At 40.2% G+C, this 14150-nt stretch overlaps 1 protein-coding gene across 1 annotated transcript in view; it reads right to left on the bottom strand.

The window, feature by feature from the left end:
- LOC101117316 (antigen WC1.1) overlaps positions 1-14150 on the bottom strand; it is a 93317-nt gene that overhangs the window by 58219 nt on the left and 20948 nt on the right. Inside the window, exons 5-7 of the mRNA XM_060413464.1 lie at positions 10072-10164; positions 9683-9997; positions 8189-8503 (exon numbers count right to left, since the gene is read on the bottom strand). Of these exons, the coding sequence (XP_060269447.1) occupies positions 8189-8503; positions 9683-9997; positions 10072-10164 (723 nt within the window). The remainder of the gene's footprint in view (positions 1-8188; positions 8504-9682; positions 9998-10071; positions 10165-14150) is intronic.

The raw sequence follows: 14150 nt of genomic DNA on the forward strand, positions 1-14150 counted from the left end.
AAAGCTGAAAAATGTTTTTTAAGATACAGTAAATGTTATTTTGCCAACAAAGCTCTGTCTAGACAAGCCTATGGTTTTTCCAGTGGTCATGTATGGATGTGAGAGATGGGCTTGAAGAAAGCTGAGCGGCGAAGAATTGATGCTTTTGAACTGTGGTGTGGGAGATGACACTTGAGAGTCCCTTGGACTGCAAGGAGATCCAACCAGTCCATTCTGAAGGAGATCAGTCCTGGGTGTACTTTGGAAGGAATGATACTGAAGCTGAAATTCCAATATTTAGGCCATCTCATGAGAAGAGCTGACTCATTGGAAAACACTCTGATGCTGGGAGGGGTTTGGGGCAGGAGGAGAAGGGGACGACAAAGGATGAGATGGCTGGATGGCATCACTGACTCCATGTACGTGAGTCTGAGTGAACTCTGGGAGTTGGTGATGGACACGGAGGCCTGGTATGCTGTGATTCATGGGGTCACAAAGACTCGGAAACAACTGACTGAACTAAACTGAACTGAACTGAAATGTATTCAACATTTGTTGACACAACATGGACTAAATATGCTAAAATTCTAAAGTGTGGAGTTTATTTCAATGTTAGCCAAGGATCTATACTTCTTTTTCTCTGGGAATTTGCTGATTCATTGCATAATTTAATGATTCAGAATCTGGGCTTGGGCAAGCAAAGGACTATTGTTGTGACAGGAGGCCAGCATAATTTGGGAGGTACCTGGTGCTAGAGTGACAAAATTAGAATCTTGAGAGCCTCTCTCACACAGCACGTTTTCTCCTCAAATATCTGCCCAGTATATAAACTGTGAAGGACAGGAGTCTAAAGAACTACATAAAAAGACTTGAATAGCAGAGTCTTTCTCATTCTCTTGGGTACTGAGCTACCAAAGAATCCAGGCTCTGAACTGAAATCTCCGAAAGCCCCTGTTATAGGGGCAGAAATATCAGAGGTGGACTGAGCGCTACCAAAGCTGCAACCCACACTTATTACAGCTCAGTTTTAGGTTATATTTAGATGTTTGAGTGATATACACCCCTTCCCCCTATCTGCCTAGCAAAACAAAGGGTAAATCCTTTCAGGTATTAGAAAATGTATCAGGAGTATCTTACTTTTTCACATATAATTTATAGCATTCAGTAAAAAATTGGCATGACATTTGACAAGTTAGGATAACATGCCAAATGACCAAAGTGAAAAAAAGAGATGAGAGAATGCAGAGACACACATGATAGAAATGCATAAGGATTTTAACTATGATCAAAGTATTTAGGGAAAAAGAGAGAAGGGGAGAATATACAGGGAAAAAGATGAAAAAATTAACAAATAATCATAAACAAATAAAAATGGCAATGGAATCATTGCCAACCTAAAATAAAATATCTAGTATTAAAAAGTGAATGAATAAGTCAAACAAATTTTAAATAGAACTTAGAATAGAGTGATTTAGAGGAGTCCTAAAGATGAGACATGAGAAGGAAAATAAAGGAGAGGGGGAAGAGATACAAAGACAGAGAGGCAGAACTACAGAAGTCATATTTGAAGATATAATAATAGAGCATTTTTTAATATAAAAAAAGAGTATGAAAATCCCCACTCCTAGTAAAGCTGCAGAAAATCAAAAGGAAAAAGGGAAATCTGAAATAGTAACAGATTTATTTAATACTAGAGGAAGGAAAAAAAAAGGGAGAGAAAAAGGAACATAAAGCATGTGGATCAATTAAAAGCAAATGGCAGATACCAACATCAAATCAATATCAGTAATTGCATTTACAGTGAATGGATTAAGATAAAACAAACCTGATGCAAACGTTACTCGCAAAATGATCACCTTATATTATGAAAACAGAGAAAGATTGAAAGTAAAATGATGGGGGAAATGTACTAACTGTAAGAAAACGGGAGTAGCTTTATCAATGTCCCAGAAAGTAGACGCTAAGAAAAGATGCACTAAATGACAGGAGTGCTGAGAGAGGGCATCAGAGGGCAGACAGACTGAAACCACAATCACAGAAAACTAGCCAACCCGATCACATGGACCACAGCCTTGTCTAACTCAATGAAACTAAGCCATGCCGTGTAGGACCAACCAAGATGGACGCATCATGGTGGAGAGTTCTGACAAAATGTGGTCCACTGGAGAAGGAAATGGCAAACCACTGCAGCATTCTTGCCTTGAAAACCCCATGAACAGTATGAAAAGGCAAAAGGTAGGACTCTGAAAGATGAACTCCCCAGGTCAGTAGGTGTTCAATATGCTACTGGAGATCAGTGGAGAAATAACTCCAGAAAGAATGAAGGTAGGGAGCCAAGGCAAAAACAACACCCAGTTGTGGATGTGACTGGTGATAGAAGCAAGGTCCAATGGTGTAAAGAGCAATATTGCCTAGGAACCTGGAATGTTAGGTCCATGAATGAAGGGAAACTGGAAGTGGTCAAACAGGAGATGGCAACAGTGAACATTCTATGAATCGGTGAACTAAAAGGGACTGGAATAGGTGAATTTAACTCATATGACCATTATATCTACTACTGTGTGCAGGAATCATTTAGAAGAAATGGAGTAACCACCATAGTCAACAAAAGAGTCTGAAATGCAGTACTTGGGTGCAATCTCAAAAACAACAGAATGATCTCTCTGTTCATTTCCAAGGCAAACCATTCAATATCACAGGAATCCAAGTCTATGCCCCAACCAGGAATGCTGAAGAAGCTGAAGTTGAATGGTTCTATGAAGACCTACATAACTTTTTAGAACTAACACCCAAAAAAAGATATCCTTTTCATTATAGGGGACTGGAATGCAAAAGTATGAAGTCAAGAAACACCTGGAGTAACAGGCAAATTTGACTTGAGTACAGAATAAAGCAGGGCAAAGGCTGATAGAGTTTTGCCAAGAGAACACACTGATCATAGCAAACACCCTCTTCTGACAACACAAGAGAAGACTCTACACATGGACATCACCAGATGGCCAACACCAAAATCAGATAGATTATATTCTTTGCAGCCAAAGATGGAGAACCTCTATACAGGCAGCAAAAACAAGACCAGGAGCTGACTATGGCTCAGATTAGGCACTCCTTATTGCCAAATTCAGATTTAAATTGAAGAAAGTGGGGGAAAACACTACACCATTCAGGTATGACCTGAAGAAAATCCCTTATAACTATACAGTGGAAGTGAGAAATAGATTTCAGGGACTAGATCTGATAGACAGAGTGCCTGATGAACTATGGATGGAGGTTTGTGACACTGTACAGGAGACAGAAATCAAGACCATCCCCAAGAAAAAAGAAAAACAAAAAAGCGACATTAGAGATACCAAGGGAATATTTCATGCAAAGATGGGGTCAATAAAGGGCATAAATGGTATGGACCTAACAGAAGCAGAATATTAAGAAGAGGTGGCAAGAATACACAGAAGAACTGTACAAAAAAGATCTTCATGACCCAGATAATCACGATGGTGTGATCACTCCCCTAGAGCCAGACATCCTGGAATGTGAAGTCAAGTGGGCCTTAGGAACCATCACTATTAACAAAGCTAGTGGAGGTGATGGAATTCCAGTTGAGCTCTTTCAAATCCTGAGAGATGATGCTGTGAAGGTGCTGCACTCAGTATGCCAGCACATTTGGAAACTCAGAAGTGGGCACAGGAATGGAAAAGGTCAGTTTTCATTCCAATCCCAAAGAAAGGCAATCCCAAAGAATGCTCAGTCTACCACACAATTGCACTCATTTCACACGCTAGTAAAGTAATGCTCAAAATTCTCCAAGCCAGGGTTTAGCAATACGTGAACCGTGAAATTCAAGATGTTCAAGCTGGTTTAGAAAAGGCAGAGGAACCAGAGATCGAATTGTCAACATCTGTTGGACCATTGAAAAAGCAAGAGAGTTCCAGAAAAACATCTATTTCTGCTTTATTGACTATGCCAAAGCCTTTGACTGTGTGGATCACAATAAAATGTGGAAACTTCTGAAAGAAATGGGAATACCAGACCACCTGAGCTGCCTCTTGAGAAACCTGTATGCAGGTCAGGAAGCAACAGTTTGAACTGGACATGGTAAAACACACTGGTTCCAAACAGGAAAAGGAGGATGTCAAGGCTGTATATTGTGACCCTGCTTATGTAACTTACACACAGAGTACCTCATGAGAAATGCTGGGCTGGATGAAGAACAAGCTGGAATCAAGATTGCTGGGAGAAATATCAATAACCTCAGATATGCAGATGACACCAGCCTTAGGGCAGAAAGTGAAGAACTAAAGAGCCTCTTGATGAAAGTGAAAGAGGAGAGTGAAAAAGGTGGCTTAAAGCTCAACATTCAGGAAACTAAGATCATGGCATCCGGTCCCATCACTTCATGGCAAATAGATATGGAAATAGTGGAAATAGTGGAAACAGTGGCTGACTTTATTTTGGGGGCTCCAAAATCACTGCAGAGGGTGACTGCAGCCATGAAATTAAAAGACACTTGTTCCTTGGAAGGAAAGTTATGACCAACCTAGACAGCATATTAAAAGCAGAGACAATACTTTGTCAACAAAGGTCCGTCTAGTCTAGGCTATGGTTTTCCCAGTAGTCATGTATGGATATGAGAGTTGGACTTTAAAGAAAGCTGAGCACCAAAGAATTGATGCTTTTGAACTGTGGTGTTGGAGAAAACTCTTGAGAGTCCCTTGGACTGCAAGGAGATCCAACCAGTCCATCCTAAGGAGATCAGTCCTGAGTGTTCCCTGGAAGGACTGATGTTGTAGTTGAAACTCCAATATTTTGGCCACCTGATGTGAAGAGCTGACTCATTTCAAAAGACCCCGGTGCTGAGAAAGATTGGGGGCAGAAGGAGAAGGGGGTGGCAGAGGATGAGATTACTGGGTGGCATCACTGACCCAATGGACATGAGTTTGCGTAAACTCTGGGTTTGGTGATGGACAGGGAAGCCTAGTGTGCTGCAGTCCATGAAGTCACAAAGAGTCGGACACAACTGAGCAACTGAACTGAACTGAACTGAACACTAATTGAATTAAAGAGGGAATTTTCATGATCATAATGAGGTGCACCCTTAATAAACATATAGACATCAAAATTCAAGAAAGGTAACAGAACATAGCTTTGAAATATACTTGGCAGAATGAAAAGAAATAAGCAAAATGACAATCAAAATGGAGGATTTTTACTGTATCTTTTTCAATAGCATACAGACCAGACATACAAAAAACAAAGGATACAGTAGATGTACAGGAAAATAGTCAGCACATTTAACCAAGTAACACATAGAGCAATGCACCCAACAACGCAAGAGTTCACATTACTGTAATGCACTTGGAACTTTTACCAAAACGACCACATAATGGGACAAAATCTTTCACTCTTTGAATTCATACAGAGTATTTACTCTGACCACAGTGGAATAAAATTAAGAATTAAAAAGAAATATTGTTAGCCATCCCTATTTTGAGAAATTCAGTAACACCCTTCCAAAAAACGCCTGAGTCTTGGAATAAATTTAAAATTTGCCAAATATTGTGAAATAATGATAATAAAAATACAATAATAATGATAATAAACACAAAATAATGATATTATCATAAATTCTTCTAATGAAACTCAAGTAGTGCCTATAGGGAAATTTATACCCTAGATTTAGAGAAGAGGAAAGACCGAAAGTGAAAAAAATGTAAGCTTCAATTAAGAAACTAGGAGATGAGAAAGCCTAAAGAATATAGAATGTTGGGGTTAATTAAAAAAGGAACAAAAATGGATGGAAAACAAGGTAGGCATAAGATAGAAAGCATAGAAGAAACCCCTTTAAACATGGCTCATTGAAAACCGAGGAACACTGATCAATACCAATGAAGAGCAGAGAGAAAATGAAGTTAACAATACCAAGAACGAAAAGGTACATCACTATAAATCATACAGATTTTTTGTCATAGTTTTTGTGTTGTTTGTTTGTTTTTGGCTGTGCTGTGGCCCGTGGGATCTTAGTGCCCAGGTCAGGGATTGAACCTGGACCATGACAGTGAAAGTCCAGAGATGTAACCCCTGGATTGCATAGCTTTATTAATATAATTTATACATTTAATGTGGATAAGTACACAGAAAGTGTCAATTTCTCCACAGCCTTGCCAACACTTGAGTGTCTTTAAAAAAAAAAAAAAAACGGTCATTCTGACATGTGTGAGATGATATCTCTTTCTGGTTTTGATTTACATTTTCCTGATGATTGACAATGTCAAGCATTTTTCATATACCCATTGGCCATTTGTATGTCTTCTTTAGAGAAATGTCTATTTAAGCCCTTGCCAATTTTGTAACTGCATTATTAAGTTTTGGGGTGTTTTTTCTTGAGTTGTAGGGGTTCCTTATTTGTGGAAATTAATACTTATATAATTTGTGCTAGCTTGCTTTTTCACTCTGTTGATGTTTCCTTTGGCTTGAAGAAGCTTTTTAGTTTGATATATTCCCACTTGCCTATTTTTGCTTTGTTGTCTGTATATCCATGAAATCATGAAGCAATGTGTTTTTATTTTGTGATGAAGCTTCACATATCTAAAATATAATTCTTATCTGGAAATGATATTATACAATCACACATATTAAAATAAATTCAGATAAATAAATGAAATCAAAATTAGGTTTTGAATATTCTTTAGTGGAACTGTAAAATTATTTGCAGAAAATAAAACTTGATTCAATATTATTTTGAGATTAAGAATGGCATATGAAACATTTCGTTAAAAGCAGAAGACAAAAAAGCAAACCATTATAGATTCAATAACATAACCACCCCATTCACATACACAACCTTAAGCATATGTGCAAAAAATGGGGGAAATATTTCCAAAAATATTTAAGAAAGAGTAAGTGATGTTTCTTTATAAGACTATGAAGAAAGATGAGCACCGAAGAATTGATGCTTTTGAACTGTGGTGTTGGAGAAGACTCTTGAGAGTCCCTTGGACTGCAAGGAGATCCAACCAGTCCATCATAAAGATCACTCCTGAGTGTTCATTAGAAGGACTGATGTTGAAGCTGACACAACTAAGCAACTGAACAGACGTGATGTTTGTTTATAGAGAGTTCCTATAAATAAATAAAAAATTTTTAAACATTCTAGAAGAAAAAAATATTGTCATAAATGATATCTTAAAACTGTAATATAGGAAAGAAGATAGTATTTTGGAATATAGTGTTTGTCAAAGTCACTCAGTGATGTCCAACTGTTTATGACCCCATGGAGTATACAGTCCATGGAATTCTCCAGGCCAGAAAACTGGAGTGGGTAGCCTTTCCCTTCTCCAGGGGTCTTCCCAAGCCAGGGATCGCACCTCAGTCTCCCACATTGCAGGCAGATTCTTTACCCGCTGAGTCATCAGGGGAGCCCAAGAACACTGAAGTGAGTAGCCTCTCCATTCTCCAGTGGATCTTCCCGAGCCAGGAATCAAACCCTGATCTCCTGTGTTGTAGTCAGATTCTTTACCAGCTTAGCTACCAGGGAAGCCCAAATGTGGATAAAAAATTTAAAAAAAATCCATGATGCATGTTCTTATGTAAAGCCTATGAAGAGAATAATACTCTCTTTTAAAATTAATTATTTATTTGGTTGTCCTAGGTCTTAGTTGCAGCATGCAAATTCTTACTTGTGGGATCGTAAGAAAAAAAATTGTAACTACATGTGGTGATGGATGTTACTGTACATGTGGTGATGATTTACCAATATGCACAAAAACATAAACACTATGTTTTACACTTAGAACTAATATAATGTTATAAGAATTACATCTCAACTAAAAATTTAACAAACAAGATTAGAATATGTGGATAAAATTAATTTCATCCTTACCCCATTTAGGCTCTCTGGTGGCTCAGACAATAAAGAATCTGACTGTAGTGTGGGAGACTCAATTGCGATACCTAGCTTTGGATGATCCCCTGGAGAAGGGAATGGAAACCCATTCCAGTATTCTTGCCTGGAGAATTCCATGGACAGAGGAGCCTGGCAGGCTATAGTCCATGCAGACACAAAGAGTCGGACACGACTGAGTCGGACACTAACATTTTCACTTAATGTCATTTTCTGCACCCAAATTAAACTCGTCACTTAGATTTTAAAATATCAAATCTCACTGCATCTTACAGGGTTGAGACAGACACACAGAAACAGACAGTAAATCACCTGCACACGAGATATAGGCTTCCTCCTTGGGAGAGCATGAAGTGTAATTCCAAGGGTCAGAAGGACACTGCCAGAGAGAGGTGTCAGTTCTCCGACAGCGGATTCCATCCACCCACTGGGGTCTAAAACCTTCCTTGAGACCAAGAGAAGAGTTGAGGGTTCCACTGTCCCCACAGCCAAGCTGTCTGCAGATCACGGACACAGTGATGTCTTCCATGGGGCTGCGGCAGACACTGCCCCAAGTCCCGTTGTAGAAAACTTCCAGCCACCCAGCACACGGCTGGTCCTCGCTCACCAACCTGAGGGCCAGGAACTCTAAGGTTGAAAAGGGAGGAGACAGGACACAGTGAAAACTTTGCTGGATGTTCTAGGTTTTCCTTTCTTCTAGAAATGGTGAACATTCATCTCTGACCTTGTTCAAGAGATACCCACTAGATGACAAGACTGACATCACCTCCCTTTAACTGACTTTGTCCATTTGTGTCTGTCTTTCTATTTCTGCCACAATGGTGTAGTGGATATGAACTGAGAGGAAGACCAAACAGTGTGGGCGCTAGTCAGGGAGGGGCAGCTGAATCCTGCTTCCTAACAAAATCTTTGAAGAGTATGTTAAAGGATTTGATGTGGATATTAGGGAAACAGGCAGAATATTTAAGCCCAAAATGTCCACATCCCAATCTCTGCAACCTGTGAATATGTTACCATACCTGACAAAAGGGATTTACAGATGTGATTAAGATAAGGCCCTTGAGATGGTGAGATTAAGCTAGAATATTGTATTAACAATGTGAGCCCAGTCTGAGCACATCCTTAGACCCACTATCCTTAAACATGGAATACATTACTTAGCTCTGCAGCATTGCTGGTCTGAAAATGGATGAAGGAGGCTGTGAATCAAGGGATGTAGGCAGTTTCTAGGAGCTTGAGAATTCCACGGACAGAGGGGCAGGGCAGGATACAGTCCATGGGATCGCAAAGAGTCAGACAGGACTGTGTGACTAACTTTCTTTGTTTTTTATCTAGAATATTGAGAAGACAAGAAATAGATTCTCCCCCAGAGCCACAGAAGTGATGCAGCCCTGCTGAAGCCTTGATCCAGGTCCAGTGAGATCCCTGCTGGACATCTAAGCTACAGAAGTTTAAGGAAATAAATATAGGTTGTTTCAACCCACTAATTGGTAAATTGTTACTGAAGCAAATGGAAACTATTATCATGGGTTTAAAATTTTTGATGTAACTGGAGAGAGAGCCCTGCTTTCAAGAAAAACTGTAAAAAACGGCTCTGCCAGGAAACACTGCTGAGAAGAAAGGACCAGATCCTCAGCTGCTGCAGAAGGAAGTGAAAGCACCTCGTCTTCACGTCTGCTGGAAACACAGGCTCCATGGGAGGAAGCCTCCTCCTCTGGTCCTTTCAGCTTCTCTCCCTCAGGGCTCAGACCCCCGTCCTCCAGGGCCCCACCCTCCCCCAGCCTGTGGACAGTGTGCAGCGCAGACCTGAGCAGATGACCCCCGCGTCCTCCTTGTGTCTGCAGTCGTGCTGCCCCCAGCCCCGGGAAGGGCACCTCCACACGTGAGACTCCTTTCCTGTGCAGTTCAGGTCGTCCAGCCAGATGGGCCCTGATCCTGCCCCGAAGTGAGCAGACCCCGTGGCATTGAGGGCTTCTCCACAGCCCAGCTGCCTGCACACCACGTGGGCATCATCCAGGTCCCAGCCGTCATCACAGATGGTGCCCCAGGAGCCCTGGTCAAGGATCTCCACTCTCCCGGCGCAGGGACCGCCCCCGTCCACCAGGCGGAGCTGCCTGCTGTCTGAGGAGAGAGAAATGGGGCAATGAAGCCTTGACCTGGGGAATTAAGAGTCTTCTGTCCTGTGGGACCCTCACCTGAGCAGTAGGGGGCGCTCTTCTCTGAGGCCGCAGAGCCTGCAGGTTGAGACAGGGAGTCGTTGCACTGGGGCAGCACCTGGGTCTGGTTTCCTGAAGAAACAACAATGATCAGAAGTCTGGAAGGGTTAAAGAACAGGAAACTGAAATAAGGGAAATGATGACCTGGTTAGTTAGTTAGTTAGTTCAGTCGATCAGTCGTTTCAGACTATTTGTGAACCCCATGGACTATAGCCACGAGGCTCCTCTGCCCATAGGATTTTTCGAGCAAAAATACTTCAGTGGGTTGCCATGCCCTCCTCCAGGGGATCTTCCCAATCCAGGGATCAAATCCAGGTCTCCCGCATTGCAGGCAGATTCTTTACCATCTGAGCCACAGGGGAAGGCCAAATCTATCCCTAAGTAAAAGCCAAACAACATTCTTTCTGAAGCATTTCTACAATTTCTTCAATGTCTAACTTTAAAACAAACACTTAAATAAAACAGATCTCGTGAAAAACAGAAAGGAAAAAGGAGACATTGGAAAGAATTTCCCAGATTTTTCAGCTGCTAGATTTACCTGACAGAGAACTTAAATCACCACGATTAAAGTGTTTATGGAAATAATAGACAAAATGTGTATCTTTGCAGAGAAATGATACCATAAGCGAAGTACTTCTAAAGCTGAAAAATGTGTCAGCTGAAATTAAGAACTAAAGCATAATAGTAGCTGTGCACTAGCTCAGCATAAAATAGAAACATCACAGTGCAAGATCAGAGGATATTCTACAATCTAGAAATTCAGGTCACATGACAAGAGTTCTGGTTACATTGTTATAGAGAAGATTTTTCCCCCAAAATTTAGCCCAGTTCAGTACAGTCACTCAATCATGTCCAACTCTGTGACCCCATTGACTGCAGTTCGCCAGACTTCCCTGTCCATCACCAACTCCAAGAGCTTGCTCAAACTCATGTTCCTCAAGTCAGTGATGCCATCCAACCATCTCATCCTCTGTCATCCCTTTCTTCTCCCACCCTCAATCTTACAGCATCAGGGTCTTTTCCAACAAGTCACTTCTTCTCATCAGGTAGCTAAAGAATTGCAGCTTCAGCTTCAGAATCAGTCCTTCCAATGAATATTCAGGGCTGATTTCCATCAGCATCCACTAGTTTGATCTCCTTGCTGTCCAGGGGACTCTGAACAGTCTTCTCCAACACCACAGTTCAAAAACATCAATTCTTTGGCACTCAGCTTTCTTTATGGCCCAACTCTTACATCCATACATGACTACTGGAAAAGCCATAGATGTGACTGAATGGACAATTGTCAGCAAGGTAATGTATCTCCTTTTTAATATGCTGTCTAGATTTGTCATAGCTTTTCTTCCAAGGAGCAGATGTCTTTTAATTTCATGGCTGCAGTCACCATCTACAGTGATTTTGGAGCCCAAGAAAATAAAGTCTGTCACTGTTTCCATTGTTTCCCCATCTATTTGCCATGAAGTGATGGGACTGGATGCCTTTATCTTAGTTTTTTGAATGCTGAGTTTTAAGCCAGCTTTTTCACTCTCCTCTTTCACTTTCGTCAAGAGGCTCTTCAGGTCCTCTTTTCTTTCTTCCATAAAGGTGGTGTCATCAGCATATCTGAGGTTATTGATATTTCTCCTGGCATGCTTGATTCCAGCTAGTGCTTCATCCAGCCCAGCAGTTCACATGATGTACTCTGCAATATAGGCAGACGCTTTGGCTCAGAGGGTAAAGCGTCTGCCTGCAATGCAGGAGACCTGGATTCAATCCCAGGTCAGGAAGATCCCCTGGAGAAGGAAATGGCAACCCACTCCAGTATTCTTGCTTGGAAAATCCCATGGACAGAGAAGACTGGTAGACTGCAGTCCATGGGATCGCAAAGAGTCGGACACAACTGAGCGACTTCACAGCAGGTGACAACATACAACCTTGACATACTCCTTTCCCAGTTTGGAACCAGTCTGTTTTTCCATGTCCAGTTCTAACTATTGTTTCTTGATCTGCATACAGAAGCCAGTTAAGGTGGTCTTGTATTCCCATCTCTTTAAGAATTTTCCATAGTTTGTTATGATCCACACAGTCAAAGGTTTGGCGTACTCAATAAAGCAGAAATCGATGTTTTTCTGGAACTCTCTTGCTATTTCTGTGATTCAACGGATGTTAGCAATTTGATCAATATAATAAGGCAAAACTTTTAGCTGAAGAAAAAGAATATATACTTCATTTTGCTTATGACTTTGGGTCATTAATCAGGAAGAAACTCCGTTTGGCAGGCTTTCAGTCGGGTCTTTCAGAGCTGCAATTAGATGTCACCTGGGGCTGAAGTCATTTAAAGACTTGACGGAACTCTGGTTCTGTAAGGAAATTCCCAGAAGTGTCCTAAGGGTAAAGGAACATCATGCCTTCAACATAATTCAGAAAGATTTTACATATTCAGGAAGAAATGGGGCAGAAGGGGAATCAAGAAGGAAAGGCACTCACACACACACAGAGATTAAAGCAAAATATTGATACTAACATGTAGAAACCCAGGTAAAGGTCATAAAGGAATTTTTATATTACTTTCCCAACATCTTAATGTCTCAAAAGACATCAAAATTTAAAAAACTAGAAGAAGAAAACAACACAAAGAGAATTCGTTGCCAGGACACTTTCACAAAAAAATAGTCATAATATCAAAAATAAAATACCTAGGAGAAATCCTAGTAGAAGATGGGCAAAGTCTCTGAGAGAAATTCAAGATCTAACTGAATGGAGGGGTGTACTATGTCAATGATTTGGAAAACTCAACATCGTCAATGTCAATCATCCTCAAATTTCTTTGTCTCCTCTCAAATTTTTAAATCTAATCTTAATGAAAATACCCTTAAGCTTTTCTTTTGGTGAAAATGACAAGCTGATTTCTAAATTCATACAAAATACAAACAACCAAGAATGACCATCACAGTTGGTAAGAAAAGCAACAAAGTAAGAGGAGTTAATATAAAGTAGCTCTTGTAAATTAAAATTATTAAGATCTACTACAAAGTTTGAAACTCTGGGAGATAGTGAAGGACATGGAAGCCTGGTGAGCTGTAGTTCATGGGGTCACAAAGAGTCAGACATGACTTAGCGATTGAACAACAACAACAACGAAAAAGTTGTGATAATTAAGAAAATGCAGTATTGGTGCAAGGATAGACAAATGATAATATGGAACAGAATAGGGAGTCTTAAAAAGGACAGACATATTTGCCCTCCTGCTTATGATGAAGGCGGCACTGAAGAGGGGAAAAGAATCTTTTCAGAGAAAGATTGAGCCAGTTGGATGTCCATATGAAACCTGACCCTTATCTTACACTGATATCAATCTCAGAAGGAATGGACAATTATATGCAAGAGAAAAATAATAAAATTTCCATAAGACACTCTTGGAGAATGTTTTTATGATCTTGGAGTAGGCAAACATTCTTTGCTAAAGGCTATAAGAAGCATTAAATGTACAGAGAAAAGTTGGCAAGTTATGTTTCCTTAAGATTAAGAAATGAGTTCATCAAAGGACACCATTTGATTAAGAAAAAGCAAATAAATGACCAAGGGTTAACCATGGAAAGTAACACATATTTGCACCCAAAGACATTGTCATGGTAAGTTGTAGTATCATATTTGTAGTAGTCAAGAACTGGATACAACTCAGATTTATATTGTCAGTAGAATTGATCAGTACATGACCATGTGATCATTCAAAGGCATACTCTACAGTAATAAAACTAAATAAAGTGCTACAATATACAACATCATGAGTGAATCCCAAACATAATTTTGAGTCTAAGAAATTAGATACAAAAGCTGCAACATACTGCATCACTTTATATAAAGTTCAAAAATTGATAAAACTCTCTATGTTAGCAGAAGTTCGGTAAGCACTTTTTCCTGTCGAGGAGAGGGGATGACAGTGACATTCTCTTTGCTGCTCTGGGCTGGGGTTCATACTGAGGTCTATACTTACTGCTCATACATTGTTTTCTATGATTACATGTAAGCAACAATGTAGCTTAAAAATATATTATTCCCCTTCACATTTCTTTCCCTGG

This window comes from Ovis aries, chromosome 3 (genome assembly GCF_016772045.2).
Source record: "Ovis aries strain OAR_USU_Benz2616 breed Rambouillet chromosome 3, ARS-UI_Ramb_v3.0, whole genome shotgun sequence".
In the NCBI taxonomy this organism is placed as follows: Eukaryota; Metazoa; Chordata; class Mammalia; order Artiodactyla; family Bovidae; genus Ovis; species Ovis aries.